Consider the following 16,278-nt stretch of genomic DNA (forward strand, 5'->3'; position numbering starts at 1 on the left):
AAACTTGCGCCCACACCTCCACACTCACTTCCCTCCAAGGCCCCAAGGGATCCTTCCATATCCGTCACAAGTTCACCTGTACCTCCACACACATCATCTATTGCATCCGCTGCACCCGATGTGGCCTCCTCTATATTGGTGAGACAGGCCGCTTACTTGCGGAACGCTTCAGAGAACACCTCTGGGCCGCCCGAACCAACCAACCCAATCACCCCGTGGCTCAACACTTTAACTCCCCCTCCCACTCCACCGAGGACATGCAGGTCCTTGGACTCCTCCACCGGCAGAACACAACTACACGACGGCTGGAGGAGGAGCGCCTCATCTTCCGCCTGGGAACCCTCCAACCACAAGGTATGAATTCAGATTTCTCCAGCTTCCTCATTTCCCCTCCCCCCACCTTGTCTCAGTCGGTTCCCTCAACTCAGCAGCGCCCTCCTAACCTGCAATCCTCTTCCTGACCTCTCCGCCCCCACCCCACTCCGGCCTATCACCCTCACCTTGACCTCCTTCCACCTATCCCACCTCCATCGCCCCTCCCCCTAGTCCCTCCTCCCTACCTTTTATCTCAGCCTGCTTGGCTCTCTCTCTCTCTTATTCCTGATGAAGGGCTTATGCTCGAAACGTCGAATTCTCTATTCCTGAGATGCTGCCTAACCTGCTGTGCTTTGACCAGCAACACATTTGCAGCTGTGATCTCCAGCATCTGCAGACCTCATTTTTTACTTTAAGCAAAACACCCTTTATTTTTATACTATAATTAAAATACAGACAAATCAGAAAAAAAAATTGGCTTACCTGTATCTCTATCAAAATGCTTAACAAAATAACATATATATTAACTACTAATTAATTGTTGCAACATAGTAACACCCTATAAACACACCTTTGGCAAAGGCTAATTCAATAACATAGATGGTGTCACATACAATACCAGCAGCTAGAAGAAAACCTTAGTTTTTAGCTGTAACAAAGAGAGAAATAAGAGATTCCACATCCAGCTTCTTGACCCCAGCAACTACAGAAAGCTAAAAGTAAAAATCCTGATTCTGTGGGAACTTGACACCATCCATTCAGGCTGTTTCAATTGTTCCAACTTAAAAAATACCTAAGGCCTCACAAGCTGTTTACTTAATTGGTTTTGTGCAGACCGCTCTCTACCTCTGTCTCAGGCTTCCTTCACATAAAAAAAACTAGGACAACATACACCTCTTAAGCCATAGTATTGTCATAGTAGAGTGTAAAGGTTGGTGGACTTTGTGAGCTACCATTGCAAGATGTGGGAGGGAGAAAATTTCTAGTCCAAAAGCTACATTGTTCAGCCTTCTACAGATCCTGGGAAATTTGTTCTGGTATAACCAGGGACGAAGGAATATCAGTACAGGTTTTACTGCTGTTGGTAGATGTAAGAAGCTTTTCACAAACTGAGAAATGCATGCAAAGATGGTAACTCAAACTTATTACAGTACTTGGCTAATCAGGAATACAGGAACCCATTGGAAGATGCAAGTAACTGCAAACAGTTTGCTACAATAGTGTGATTCTGTGAAGAGTGAGTTGGGTAATAAGTATACAAGCAAGCTGTCATTTTCTGCTGTTTAAGTATAAATATCCTATAGTAGGAAAATAGTGCTTAGGTAACAGTTATTTTTCATCATTTATTATTGTCGAAATATTAAAGAATGAAATCATTCCAACCCATTCCTTCATCTAATAACTGGAAGATCAAATCTCTTTTTAAAAGCTACCAGCTCCAATTAGCTAGCATTATATCTATTTAACAACTTTCAAGGTCACAGGATGTTCCAATGTGCCTCGCATGTAGAACACAGAACATAGACCAGTACAGCATAGGAACAGGCCTTTAGCCCGTCATGTCAACGCCAAGCATTATGCCATTCACACCTGATGCCACACACATAAAGGGTGTTTTCAACTCACTTCTGGAAGTGTAGTGCTGCCAGAGAAAGAGCAGCTCGGGGAACAATCTTGTCCCTGGGTTCAATTCCTAGTCTGTTCTGCCACATGATGCTAATTGGAAAAGGAAGAGTATTACAAATATTGCAACACATCCTTGAATTGTGCAGGGGGAATCTCTGTAGTCATGCTCTTCATCATTATATGGTGATACCACTGGCTATGTGCATGGATGGATGCAGTATGAAAGCTGTATCTGCTTCAAGTGTCAGAGAATCAAACATGTAAATCATTGTCAGGACTCTGATGTAGCACTGACCATTGGACAAAATATGTTACCTATGGAACTATATCTCAGTGATTGGCTTAATGCTTGCAGGAATAAGAAGAAAAATGCGTGTTTTTTTTAAACAACAGGAATGGTAACGTTCTCGTGAGTTATACTGCAAATTGGAAGAAGGGTAAACAATGTGGGAATGCTTTGTAAAGCTGTCCCTCTCAAAATCCTACCTTTTTAGTTATAAGATTGATTATAGCATCGGGCTTACGCATAAAAGCGATGTAACTTTAATGGAATAATAGAATCAGCTTTGCACACATCAACATCTGTTAGTGGTAGTAGCATCCATTAGTTATCTAATCAGAACGTAAGATATTGGTCACATCATTTTTTTTAAAATCACTTTGCAGAAGGCAGTCTACATGTTCTATTGATGAACACTCTAATTTGGTTGATAGTTAAATGAAATACATATAATTCTTTGCACTTGATTGTGTACAACATAAACATCTTTGTTTGAACAAATTAAAGATGATAAACATCATCTAATTTGAATCATGAAATTCATTTAATTATTCTACGCATTCTCTTGGAACCAACATCAAGAAACATGTATTTTGTGATACTATTCTCAATAAAGAAAATACATTACATATCTCATATCTGACCAAGAACTGTTCACTATTAGTAAATAAACATATTTATCCAAGGACCAGGAGAGTCGATGTTTCAGGCATGAGCACTTCTTCAGGATTCCTGAAGAAGGGCTCCTGCCCGAAACGTCGATCTCCTGCTCCTCGGATGCTGCCTAACCTGCTGCGCTTTTCCAGCAACACATTTTCAGCTCCATGCTTATAAGCCTGCTTATTTTAGCTTTTATTTTAATTTAGCTGTATTTATCCTTACCACAAGAGGGTCATGAATATGATTATAAACATACAGATCAAATACCTTTACAAAAAGCTACAAAGAGTAATGAAGATGATTTTTATTTCCAGACACATACTACCCGATGTAATTTTCAAGTCAACTATAAATATAAGCTGTCATTCCTTGCTAAATAGTTCGTTCCCTGTTTATTTACTGATGACAAACTTTGTTGTTGAAGCCCTCTGCTAACTTGATAAGTGGTTGTGCTCTTCATTTCATATGTACCATGGAAATACTTGAATAAACCACTAACCAGATAAGCTGAATACCATTACTTGTAAGCAGAGCTTGTGGCTTTTTGCATCATGTATTTCTAAATATGTTCTGAAGAAAATCTACCAAACTCTCTAAAAACAGGAAATGAGATCAATACCAGCACAACATTAATATATAAGTGTATTTTTTTAAATGGTCAAATAGTCTGCTACATAAGGACTGATCATTGTTTTTTTTTCTCTCCTCAGTAATTTAATTGTTATTTACAATTTTTTTTCCAAGTTTACCATTAAAGTTACAATAATCAAAAGCCCAGCAGCAATTATATATTCACAGCATCATGAGTTATTGAAAAAGCTTGACATATCATATCTTACCCACTCCGTTACCTGCAATCACATCAATCTAACTTCTCTACTTCAAGTACTATCTATCCAAACGATGTACCTTTAATGAGACTATCAAATTCATTCAGATCTGACCTGGTAGACGTATATAAAATTATGAGTGGCATGAATAGGGCAGATAGTCAGAGACTTTTATCTCCTGGACGCAAATATCAAATATTAGGGACAAAGGTTTAAATTGAGAGAGGGAAAGTAAAAAGATGAGATAATGGATTATGGACCAAGTGCAGACAGATGGAATTAGTTTAGAAATGAGTCATGGTCAGCACAGAGGTGTTGGGGCAAATGGCCTGTTCTTGTGCTGTACAGAACTGTTCTGTGTTCTGCTGACTAGCATCCACTGATAGAGCAACAATTGGGAATTCCAATGTTGGGTTTTCCTGATCAGCTTTCACAACTGAGAACAATCGAGGTAGTGTCCTACTGGATGTATTCTATAGGGCAACAACTAGTGAGAAATATATAGAGAAGAGGGTGTACAGGGGAAACACAGAGATGATAAGTGGGGACTTCTATTGACCAATAATGGTAATATAGTAAATGCAGAGGTAAGGAGGATCTTTTCAGGTATATTAAGGAGACATTTCTTGATCAGTTTTTTTTAGTTCATGAAGGAAGAGACATTGTTGGGATCTGCTCCTGGTGAATGAGGAGCATTGAGTGAGTCAAATGTCAATAGAGTAATATTTTGAAATTGCAATCATAATATCTTAAGACTTTGATTAGCTATGGAAAAAGAAAGGAGCAATCCAGAGTAAATAGACTTAATTGCAGCAGGGCCAATTTCAACCAATGAAAACAGATTTGGATCAGAGCTCTGAGGATAATAATTGTTATAGAGAACAAGGTGCATAAGAAAATAGGGGAATGGCTTAGGTCAGGCTGACAAACCAAGAATCAAGCTCAATAAAGGCAATTCAGGGGGAATGTGGAATAAGCAATAAAAGGGACTCAGAGTATGAAAATAGACTGTTAGCTAATATAAAAAGAATCCAAAAGTCTGTAAGCAACTTGGATAGTGAAAAAAATAACAAAAGGAGGAATCAGCAGATTAGGGACCAAACTGAACTCCTATTGGTAGATGTAGGCAGTATGTCTGAGTTTCCAAGTGAGTAATTTGAGTATAAAACCCTGAGCATGTTGACATGGTGGATGTGGAAAGGATGTTTCCTGTCATATATGAACTATGTGGCACTGTTTAATAAATAGGAGTTGCCCTTGCAAGCCAGAGTCAAAGAGAATTTGTGGTCTCGGGGGCTGTGTGACTTTTCTGTCTCATAAACTGGATATTTTTAAATCAAAGGATAAATAGACCTAGTGAGGCAAGAGAATCATAGCTTATCAGGAACTAATCTAATTGAATGGCAGAACATGCTTGAGGGGTTGAATGGCTGATAGCTGTTCATTTTTTGTCTGCCTAATGGTGTGATGGAGGCTGATTCAATAATGGCTTTTGACACTCATCATATTTTTGAATGAGTACCTGAAGGGCAAAGAAAATCCAAAGCTATAGGAAAAGAATAGGAAATGAGATGAGCTAAATTGCTCTTAAAGAGAATTGGTGACAGTTGATGGGCAGAATTGTTTCCTTCGTTGCTATGACTGGGTCTATGATTCTATAGTTCTAACTTTTCCAGAACATTAAGAAAAATTATGCTGTTTCTCCCAATATCCTACACAAGGCAACATTAGCAAACACCAAAGATTATTGTACTCTGTTAACAGACACCATCTAATATTGTTGCGTCTCCATAGTCCATGTTGTAGAGTGACACAATTGCTCACTGTTTAGCACTGCTGCCTCAGAGCGCCAGAGACACAGGTTCAATTCCAGTCTTGGATAACCGTGTGGAGTTTGCATATTCTCCCCATGTCTGTGTGGGTTTCCTCCGGGTGTTCTGGTTTCTTCTTACAATCCAAAGATGTGCAGGTTAGGTGAATTGGCCATGCTAAATTGCCCACAGTGTTCAGGAATGTGTAGGATAGATGCATTAGTCAAAGGTAAATGAAGATTAATAAATTAGGGGTATGGGTGGGTTACTCTTTGGAGGGTCATGTGTGGACTTTTTAGGCCAAAGGGCCTGTTTCCACAGTGTAGTGATGAGCAACACTGCAGAGGTAGAAGTAGCTAATTTGATGATGGAGAGGGTATTGGGTCAAAAGTTCGAGATCAAATAGGTAAACTAGATTACTATCCAACAGCATAGATATGGTACAGCAAGAAAATGGGTCAAAATTGTATTTATGTCAGTTAGAGGTAGGCGGAACTGACCTTCTTGTAAGAGGGAGGAACCTATTAGTCACTCAATTTCTGAAGTAAATGCATTATATGGGCAAATAATGACGTCAAATCAAAATGATAATTTTTAATGCCCTAAATATTTTTTTAAGTTTCTTATGTTAATTTATTTCTTTTAGAGTCACTCATCCAAACATTTACTAAGCTAATTCTGAAAAGGAGGTCAACAACCCTCCCACATCAGCTAATATACCCTGTAATTGGATCATTCTCAATAAGCCAAATAGTCAGCAATCTACATAACACACCTGAGACTATCAGTTACCAAGATACTCTGCACATGCCAAACTTTTGTCAATAAACAGCATCAGAGATTCTGAATGAATAATTGCAAACAGGGCTTGTGGTGAAACAATGGCCTTGATATTCAACAGCTGCAAATGTGTTGCTGGTCAAAGCACAGCAGGCCAGGCAGCATCTCAGGAATAGAGAATTCGACATTTCGAGCATAAGCCCTTCATCAGGAATAAGAGAGAGTAGCCAAGCAGGCTAAGATAGAAGGTAGGGAGGAGGGACTAGGGGGAGGGGCGATGGAGGTGGGATAGGTGGAAGGAGATCAAGGTGAGGGTGATAGGCCGGAGTGGGGTGGGGGCGGAGAGGTCAGGAAGAGGATTGCAGGTTAGGAGGGCGGTGCTGAGTTGAGGTTCTGCAGATGCTGGAGATCACAGCTGCAAATGTGTTGCTGGTCAAAGCACAGCAGGCCAGGCAGCATCTCAGGAATAGAGAATTCGACGTTTCGAGCATCTGCAGACCTCATTTTTTACTTGATATTCAACAGTCTTTTTTTAACATTTTAAGTTCCAATGTTACAATTTTACAGTTTCCCTATCTCAATACCCATTTCATATCTTTCCAGCAGGAAGCCCCATTCACTGGTAAAATTCATGGAAAGAGCATGCCATGATTGACAATAGGTAATCCCAGTGGTTGAAGGCAGAAGTGTATATTTGTGAAATTACTTCCAATGTTTGCTGTGAGGAAGAACTGATTGATTCATCACTGACTTGATTCATGAAGCAGTGGCACTAGTACAGGGAAAAATCAGATTAATATCATTGGGAACATCGTACACCTGAATGGTGCTAGTGCCAGTGATCTAGCATGCCACATATCTAGTGAAGTAGAGAGTGCTTTAAATTAAATAGTGTGTGCAGTGGAGCAAACTTGGGAAGATGTAGTAAATCAAAGAATAGAGCCAAAGGTAGAATGAAAGGTATTAAAATGCGAAATGGTAAACAGTCCATAACAGAAAGGGATGAAGAGGACATAGAGTCATAGAGATGTACAGCATGGAAACAAACCCTTCGGTCCAACCCGTCCATGCCGACCAGATATCCCAACCCAATCTAGTCCCACCTGCCAGACCCGGCCTATATCCCTCCAAACCCTTCCTATTCATATATCCATCCAAATGCCTCTTAAATGTTGCAATTGCACCAGCCTCCACCACAATCCTCTGGCAGCTCATTCCATACACGTACCACCCTCTGCGTGAAAAAGTTGCCCCTTAGGTCTCTTTCATATCTTTCCCCTCTCACCCTAAACCTATGCCCTCTAGTTCTGGACTCCTCGACCCCAGGGAAAAGACTTTGTCTATTTATCCTATCCATGCCCCTCATAATTTTTTTAACGTCTATAAGGTCACCCCGCAGCCTCCGATGCTCCAGGGAAAACAGCCCTAGCCTCTTCAGCCTCTCCCTATAGCTCAAATTCTCTAACCCTGGCAACATTCTTGTAAATCTTTTCTGAACCCTTTCAAGTTTCACAACATCTTTCGGATAGGAAGGAGACCAGAATTGCACGCAATATTCCAACAGTGGCCTAACCAATGTCCTGTACAGTTGCAACATGACCTCCCAACCCCTGTACTCAATACTCTGACCAATAAAGGAAAACATACCAACCGCCTTCTTCACTATCCTATCTACCTGCGACTCCACTTTCAAGGAGCTATGTCTAAGAGTAAATCATCAGGTAAAGTTGGGAGATTACAAAAAGTATAAGAGGACAAAATTAAAGGCTATCTGAATGCATGTAGCATTCTGATTAAAACAGACAATCTGATATCACAAGCAGAAATTTTAAGCTTAAATATGTATAATTGGATAACCATTATGAAGACCTGACTGCAGAATGGCATAGCTTGGGAACCAAATTTTGAATGGTGCAATGCATTTTACAAGAACAAAAAGTTAGTGAAGGTGAATGAGTGGCTCTGTTAATGAATTACCATATTGGTGTAATAGATGGGAAACCAGAATATAGAAGTGGTCAGTGAGAGATAAAAATAATAAAAGCTTCCCTTGTCTATTAGGAGTGATGCACAAGGCTGTTAACAGTAGCCACACAAAAGAGTACGAAGGGAGAAAAATGGTAGTGCAGGGCAAATAATCAGGCCGTCTTATTCAATATATAGACTGGATAAATTAGACAAGAAAAGGTCACCTGTAGATACGTTCACAGGATGTTTCAGTTTATTTTTTTAGAACAGCTGACCAGACTAGTATTATGTAATGAAGTAGGATTAATTAATGACCTCACAGTGAGAGTACCTCTAGGAAGCAGTGATCCTACTATGATTAAATTTTACATTCAGTTTGAGCAAGGAGTCCAAGACTAATACTTTAGATAAAGGCAATTATGATAGCATGAAAACAAAGCTAAAGTTAACTGAAAATTACGTTAAGGGATATACCAATAGAAATTCAGTAGCAGACACTTAAGGGATGTTTCAGAATGTAGAATAGATCATTTTCAACAACAAAGGAGTATTCTAAGGATAAATCGCACCATCTACAGTTCAGCAAAAAAATGAAAGACAACACAAACATTAAAGAAGCTCACACTTGCTCAAAGATGGGTTGAAAGGCAAAGGGTTGGACAGAATAGAAAGAGAACAGCAGCAGATGATAAATAGATTAATAAGAAGGAAAGTAAACTTTGCAGAATTATAAAAAAGTCAGAAAGTTAAAAATCACACAACATCAGGTTATAGTCCAACATGTTTAATTGGAAGAGCACTAGCTTTAGGAGCGCTGCTCCTTCATCAGGTGATAGTAGAGGGCTCAATCCTAAGATACAGAATTTATAGCAAAAATTTACAGTGTGATGTAACTGAAATTATACATTGAGAAATACCTTGATTGTCTGTTGAGAAAGACTCAGCAGACAATCAAGGTATTTTTCAATGTATAAATTTCAGTTACATCACACCGTAAATTTTTGCTAAATTCTGTGTCTTAGGATTGAGTCTTTTTTTTAGATTAGATTACTTACAGTGTGGAAACAGGCCCTTCGGCCCAACAAGTCCACACCGACCCGCCGAAGCACAACCCACCCATACCCCTACATTTACCCCTTACCTAACACTATGGGCAATTTAGCATGGCCAATTCACCTGACCTGCACATTTTTGGACTGTGGGAGGAAACCGAAGCACCCAGAGGAAACCCACACAGACACGGGGAGAACGTGCAAACTCCACACAGTCCTCCACTATCACCTGATGAAGGAGCGATGCTCCAAAAGCTAGTGCTTCCAATTAAACCTGTTGGACTATAACCTGGTGTTGTGTGATTTTTAACTTTGTACACCCCAGTCCAACACCGGCATCTCCAAATCAAAAAAGTCAGAGTTTGTGTACATATTTTAAAGAAGCTGAAAACAGTGAGCATTGGTCTTATAGAAAGTGATTTTGGGAGTATAAAGTGGGAAAAAGTATATTTGTCCATTTTGGCAGGAAGAATATAAATAAGCATACTATCTATTTGGTGAGAGATTACAGAGCTGTGAAATGCAGAGAAATTGAGGTGACCTAGTGCATGAATCAAAAAATGTTAGCATGCAGGTACAGCAAGTAATTGGGAAAGCTTATACAATATTAATATTTAATGTAAGGGAATTTAATATAAAAGTACAGAGTGGTTATTTGATAATACTTGATTATTGCTGAAAAGAGACATATTTTGTCAAAACTTTTTGTCATAAAATCATCAGGACAATTCACAAGAATAACAATTCAAAGGGAAAACAACATGAGGAAACAGTGTTTATTGGTTTGCAAGTAGATTCTGATTGGCAGAGATGTTGCCACAGTGAATGCACCAATTAGCTGCCAGGTTTTGCTTAAATTTTAAACCATGGAAGGTAGTCTCTAAAATTGCTCCCCTTAACAGCCTTCAGATATGTCCTGTACTTATGAAATCTATCCTGGTGAATCTTTTCTTTCTCTTTGCAGGATTTATATAGGCCAAATTTCCTCAATCTCACGTTTTTTAATTTATTTACAGTAGTATTTGCTCAATCTGAGTTTGTTACTCTTGGCTATGCATATATCCTGCTTGAATTTAGCCTGCATATATACAGTGTTTTTCAGTACTTCTGGATATTTCAAAGTACTTCATGACCAATTAAGCAATTTTAAGTGCTGTCAATGTTACACTGTAAGAAACACAACTATGAACATGCACATGGCAAGACAACAAATATCAGTTAATGTTTAAATAACTTTATTTAGTAATGTTGATTGAGGGATAAATATTGGCCATGACACCAGGGTGAACATTTTGTTCATTTTTCAAAAGCGCTGTGACACCTTTTACATCAGCCTGAGAGTGTAGACTTGTCCCATTTGGGGTATTTGCCTTGAGTTCAACTCCTCACACTTTATGCTTTTCACCACATTTACTAGCATGTAATACCTTGTAAGGGTTGTTTGAGGTAGTTTACTCCCACCAATCCTTCCTTGGGTGCGTTTTGTCTTGGGCCTAGCTAGTGATTTGTGGTAAAGGATACATCATCACAAATTATCTACAGAAGACATACAGCTCTGAGGCGCCAAGATGGTTTATTGCATGATAGCAATAATACAACCAGTTTTGATAGATGTATCTGCTCTTTCCAAAAAATAGAGCAGAACACTTTGTCTCTATCCATAGACTGAGACATTAATGAAATGTGTGGACCCCCATGTAATATTAGCAGTTATTCATTCAGAACCATTATCTTATTCCACAAGTTTAATTTCACAGTTTCAGAACCTGAATTGTTCCACAGCTCGACAAGGTCATTATTGAAAATCATTCATTCAAAATCATCAGCAGCCTGGATAGATACAGTAAATAGGGAGAAACTGTTTTTGCTCATGAACAGAACAAGAAGAAAAAGGCACTGATTTGAATTGTAAACAGAGCAAGGTGAAGCAAGGAAAGTCTTTTTCACTCAGTGAGTAATTAGAGTATGGAATGCACTATCTGGAAGTGTGATGGAGGCAATTTAACTGAAGGGGAGTTCTTGAGAGGGAAGTATTCAAGAGGGAATTGAATAATTATTTGGTTAAAAAACAATGTGCAAGGGGTTTGGCACTAGATGATGCTTATTTAATGACCCAGAGTGGGCACAATAAATCAATTGGCCCCCTACATCATCATAATACTTCTGTGGCTCTGAGTGCAGTATTAAACTGCTGCGACAAACTGTTGCATATTAGTTAATTTCAGCCTGGATCTAATTGGCATCAGAGCAGATAAATAGACAAGAGTTTTTTTTCTCTTGTCACTTGTGTAGCTGTGAGAGAAGAGAATTAACGACTCAACACTTGCTCAGTCCATGAAATTATGGCTGGGTGGGCATCAATGGTACAGCACCAATGATACAGCTCCCTATTTTACAGATTGACATTTACCCAGTTGCAAGTGGCTGACAAAATTCAGCCAACAGATTCCATTGACTCTTATCAGCACTTTTGAAATTAATGATGTTGCCTGAGATCATCAGCAAACTTTCTTCTGTGTTGAGAAGTAGGGTCCAAACCTATACTTAACAAGAAGCCTAAAAGTGCTTTCACACCATAAATATAAAAATAGATGTGGTTTCACACCAGTGATGCTAACATGAGATGAGCGGTTGAGGAAATTAGAGGAGTTAAACAGTAAGCTTTTTTTTTCAAAAACAAAGCTGTGTACCTAAATTTGATTCAAGTCATAAGTGGACAAAAAAATAAAAAGGACAAGAGGTGGGACAACAGAATTTCATATCACATCAAGACTACAGTGTATGGGACTTTGTGGACAACGAGATTACATGGATTCCTAAATGTGCATGAAATAGCTGACTTTGGTCACTCTGTCTCAGATTCTTTGGGTGAGAAATTTCTCTCTCTGGAAGTGGCACAACACAGGATATGCATCACTAACCTGTGGCACCAAGGTGTCTCCAGGGAATCAATATAACTCTGCTTAGTGCCACATACGAACAAGCTAATTTTCAACTGAGAGTGAAGTAAAAACATTCCAACACCGTGGCCAAGATTTTTGAAGGGTTGTAGGGCTGCAAATTCCCACTGCTGGACAGCTTGACAATTTGCCATCATTTTCTTGCCTCATGGCTATTCACCCACAGGCAACAGATTGACGTTTAGTCCTAAAGAGCCTGTTAAGGGCACTCTCCTGTGATTGACTGGCATATGGGAATGACTATTCAGAGGCCAAAGCCTAGCTGAGAGATTGATGCGGTCTCTTGGCAGTACAACAGGGCCTCCACTGTGAAAGAAATGGAGGGTTATGTGAACAGAGTTCGATAAAGAAGTATAGGAGGAGCTGGTTATATTGCAGCAACTGGTTGGGCCAGCTTCTGTGCTAAATATTTAAAATAGTTCTATGCAAAAATGGAAATTAGCATCTAGGCTCATGCAATTGTGAAGTGAAGCGGAATGATATTCATATCTCTAGGTACGATTTGTGCTGTATTTATATTGCAACGGATGGATGCTAAAGATCTGAAATAAAAACAGTCAATGCTGGTAACTCAATCAGGCTGATTATATCTGTAGTGAGACATCAAAGTTCACATCTTAGATACATTGGACTTAAAATATTAACTATTTTTCCCTCCCCACAAATACAGCCAGACCTGCTGTATGTTTCCAACATTTATTGTTTTTAATTTCGAATAACTCTTAACTTACATTTCCATAGATGAATGGATTTATCTATAAACAAAGAAGTGTAACTATGTTTCTGTTGAAAGCTTTGGCAACAAACAGCAAATTAAATAATTCGAATCAATTTCCACTTACAGTGTGCCTGCAGAATACTTAGGACAAGTTTCTGTCACACTATTATTTCCTGCACATTTACAGGGGTTTGCATTACGCAGGTATTGTTGTGTCGGAATGATATTAACATGTTTATTATCTCATAGCAATAGATTAGGTAGCAGTTCTCATAAAATTCCTGGTTACTGTATGTGAAAACAATGGAGCTTCAAATACATAATACAGTTCCCCCTTTAAAGGTAAAGTCACGATAATTTTACCAGACCGTAGAGTTACTTCTCATGAGAGAGAGATGACTGATGATGGTTTAAGCTAAAGGTCACCATGCCTAAGACAAGGGAGGGGTTGAGAAGAAGAGTCTTTTATGGTAACCTCAACTGGTGCAGGAATTGCTCCCATGCTTTTGGCAGCACTCTGCATTGCAAATGAGCCATCCAGCCAACTGAGATAACTGGAACGTTGCTATTCAGTAAAGCATATTGAAGGTATGGGTCATGTGAATATTGGCCTGGGCAGATGCAACTTCAGCAATACTCAGAGAGTTCTACACTCCCCAGAACAAATCAGTCCACTTAACTGCCATCTCATCCATCACCTTAACATTCACTCCCTGCACCTGTAAGGCACAGAGGTTGCAGTGTGTACCAGCTTCAAGAAGACACTTCAGTAATTTACTCAGGTTTCTTTGACACATCTTCTAAATTTAAGACCACTACCATTCAGAAAGAGAACAATGGCAGCTGCACAAAAACATCATCATCTGCGAGTTCCCTTTCCTACTGCATACCATCCTGACTTGGAGCTATATTGCCATCCCTCCACTGCTGCTGGATCAAAATCCTGGAATTCCCATCCTAAGAGCACTGTGAGTGTACCTATACTACGTGGACCACAGCAGTTCAAGAATGAAATTCCCCAACACCTTCTCAAGGGCAATTAGGGATAGGCAATAAATAAGAACTAGGCCAAGCCAGTGACACCTGAATCACATGAATAAATAATTAAAAACTTACCCATCCAGACTTCTCCAAACTGTCCAGCACCCAGTTTAGTTAACATTGTCAAGGATTCTCTTGGGATTTCCCACTCATCAGGCCACCATGGCTTCTGAGGAGTGAGCATTGGGCATGGTTTAGTCAGACGTTGGCACAAACCATCTGAATTTTCTGAAGATATAGCATAAGAGATCAATCAATAAGAGCAGGCTGATAGAATCAGAATGAAATTCTTGCATTAATGGCTGACATACTTACTTGAATAATAGGAAACAAGTTTTTGTAAATTCGGGAATGTGACTCTGGGAGTGATATAATAACCACCAGTGTCAAGGGTTCTAATCTTGTAGTGCTTCACTATATCACCATGTTTCGAGTCACAATCCTTGATAGAAAGTGAAAAGCCACCTGTACATGATAGTCAAAGAGATAGTAAAACTCTTCGTGAGTGAAATATAATAAAATAAAGCTTGTCTTATACATTTCCCCTTTTTTAAATCATTTAAGCATTTTTAAAGTACTTTTGAAATATAAAGCCAGATTTTCAGGGAGATTCTTTAAAAAGGGCAGTCAGAACCCAAATCCAGACGTCCTGCCATCATTTCATGACAGATCACTTTTTTGCGAGGGGTGAGATGTGACTCAGATGTAATGGAAATGCAAAATCAGCCAGACTATTTGAACTGCTTAAAATAACAGCAGGGTGATATTTAACATTTTTGGAGACCAAAAAAGGCAAAAGAAAATTGAAACATTGAATTTACATAATCTTAAAGCAATCTTTCCACCAGTTATGGCACACTTGCAAAATGCTCAGTTTCAACAATTCCATATCTCAACCCAAAGGGTTGCAAAATATGAAACTTTTTAAACACCAAAAGACAGATTAGCAGAGAATACTGTGGAGAAAAGTCTGAGATGAAATATTCAGCAACATTTCAAGCCTTTTTTTTTATTACAGCTTGAATGTAGAATTTGAATTTTTATCTAATGAAGTATCAGTATGCTGACAGGAAATTTACGAACAATCTTTTATCACTGTATTTTCAGAAATAGCTTTCTTTTGTGAACCAATTACAGATCTTATACAAAGTAAATCTCACATTAAAGTTTCATATGCAGTCTGTATAAAGCAAATTCATATATCACCAACCTTTATTAGTTTCACTCGCTCGGATTAGAAAAGATCCTAACTTATTGCCTGGTGCTAACAGTTGCCTCTCAGCATCTTTGCGGGTTATTTCTCTGAAGAACCATCTGAAAATGAGTAAACAGAACATCTTTAATGCATATTTAGCCTGAGGATAGTCTCCCCTGTGTCTTGCGCTGAGAAAACCCTCACACTATTTTATTTACACCTCCTAACAGAGAGGGTAGCTAAGAGGGCACTGTAACAACATGCTCAGATCTTGTAATATACACTTTTTTTAAAAATTTGATTTGATTGTCTACAGTGTGGAAACAGGTTATTTGACACAACATGTCAACAACGACCCTCCGAAGAGTGACCCATCCAGACCCATTCCCCTACATTTATCCCTGACTAATACACCTAACACTATGGGCAATTTAGCATGGCTAATTCGCCTAACCTACCTCTTGCCCATTTTTAAAAAAGCTTGCACATTAAAATGTAAAACATGGCAGATATGTAATTTACTAGCCATAATGTCAATCAAATCTAAACTTTAACAGGTTAGATTGTATGTTTGTTGCTACTTTAATTACATCTGACACATAACAAGTATGACCAATATCACCATATTAATTTACATGATGTTTTTCCTTAACACTACCATGGAGGCCCTTCAGGAGTAAGGACAGAATAGGGGCTGCTTAATAAAGAAAGTAGGAGGGCAAAGAGAGGCTATGAAATATTTTTGGTAGAAATTACTAAGAAAAACCCCAACCATTTTACAAGTATATTAAGAATAAGAAGATTATGAGGAAACAGTGGCGCCTATTAGAGACCAATTGGGCAACTATACAAGGAGTCAGAGGATGTCTTGAATGACGAGAGCTCTTAAATGAATATTTCTCATCTGTATTCACAGAGGAGAAAGACATTGTATCTGGCAATTTTAGCTGGGATGGTGAGGTTCTAGAGCAAGTTAAGATTAATAAAAATAAGGTATTAAACGCTTTAGTGGGCATAACATAGAACATTACAGTGCAGTACA

At 38.8% G+C, this 16,278-nt stretch overlaps 1 protein-coding gene across 1 annotated transcript in view; it reads right to left on the minus strand.

Moving 5' to 3' along the window:
* The window catches only part of LOC132806709 (tyrosine-protein kinase Blk-like), a 111,161-nt gene that overhangs the window by 35,539 nt on the left and 59,344 nt on the right, over positions 1–16,278 (minus strand). Inside the window, exons 6-8 of the mRNA XM_060821265.1 lie at positions 15,252–15,355; positions 14,357–14,506; positions 14,117–14,269 (exon numbers count right to left, since the gene is read on the minus strand). Of these exons, the coding sequence (XP_060677248.1) occupies positions 14,117–14,269; positions 14,357–14,506; positions 15,252–15,355 (407 nt within the window). The remainder of the gene's footprint in view (positions 1–14,116; positions 14,270–14,356; positions 14,507–15,251; positions 15,356–16,278) is intronic.

Source organism: Hemiscyllium ocellatum, chromosome 3 (assembly GCF_020745735.1).
Source record: "Hemiscyllium ocellatum isolate sHemOce1 chromosome 3, sHemOce1.pat.X.cur, whole genome shotgun sequence".
NCBI classification, from domain to species: Eukaryota; Metazoa; Chordata; class Chondrichthyes; order Orectolobiformes; family Hemiscylliidae; genus Hemiscyllium; species Hemiscyllium ocellatum.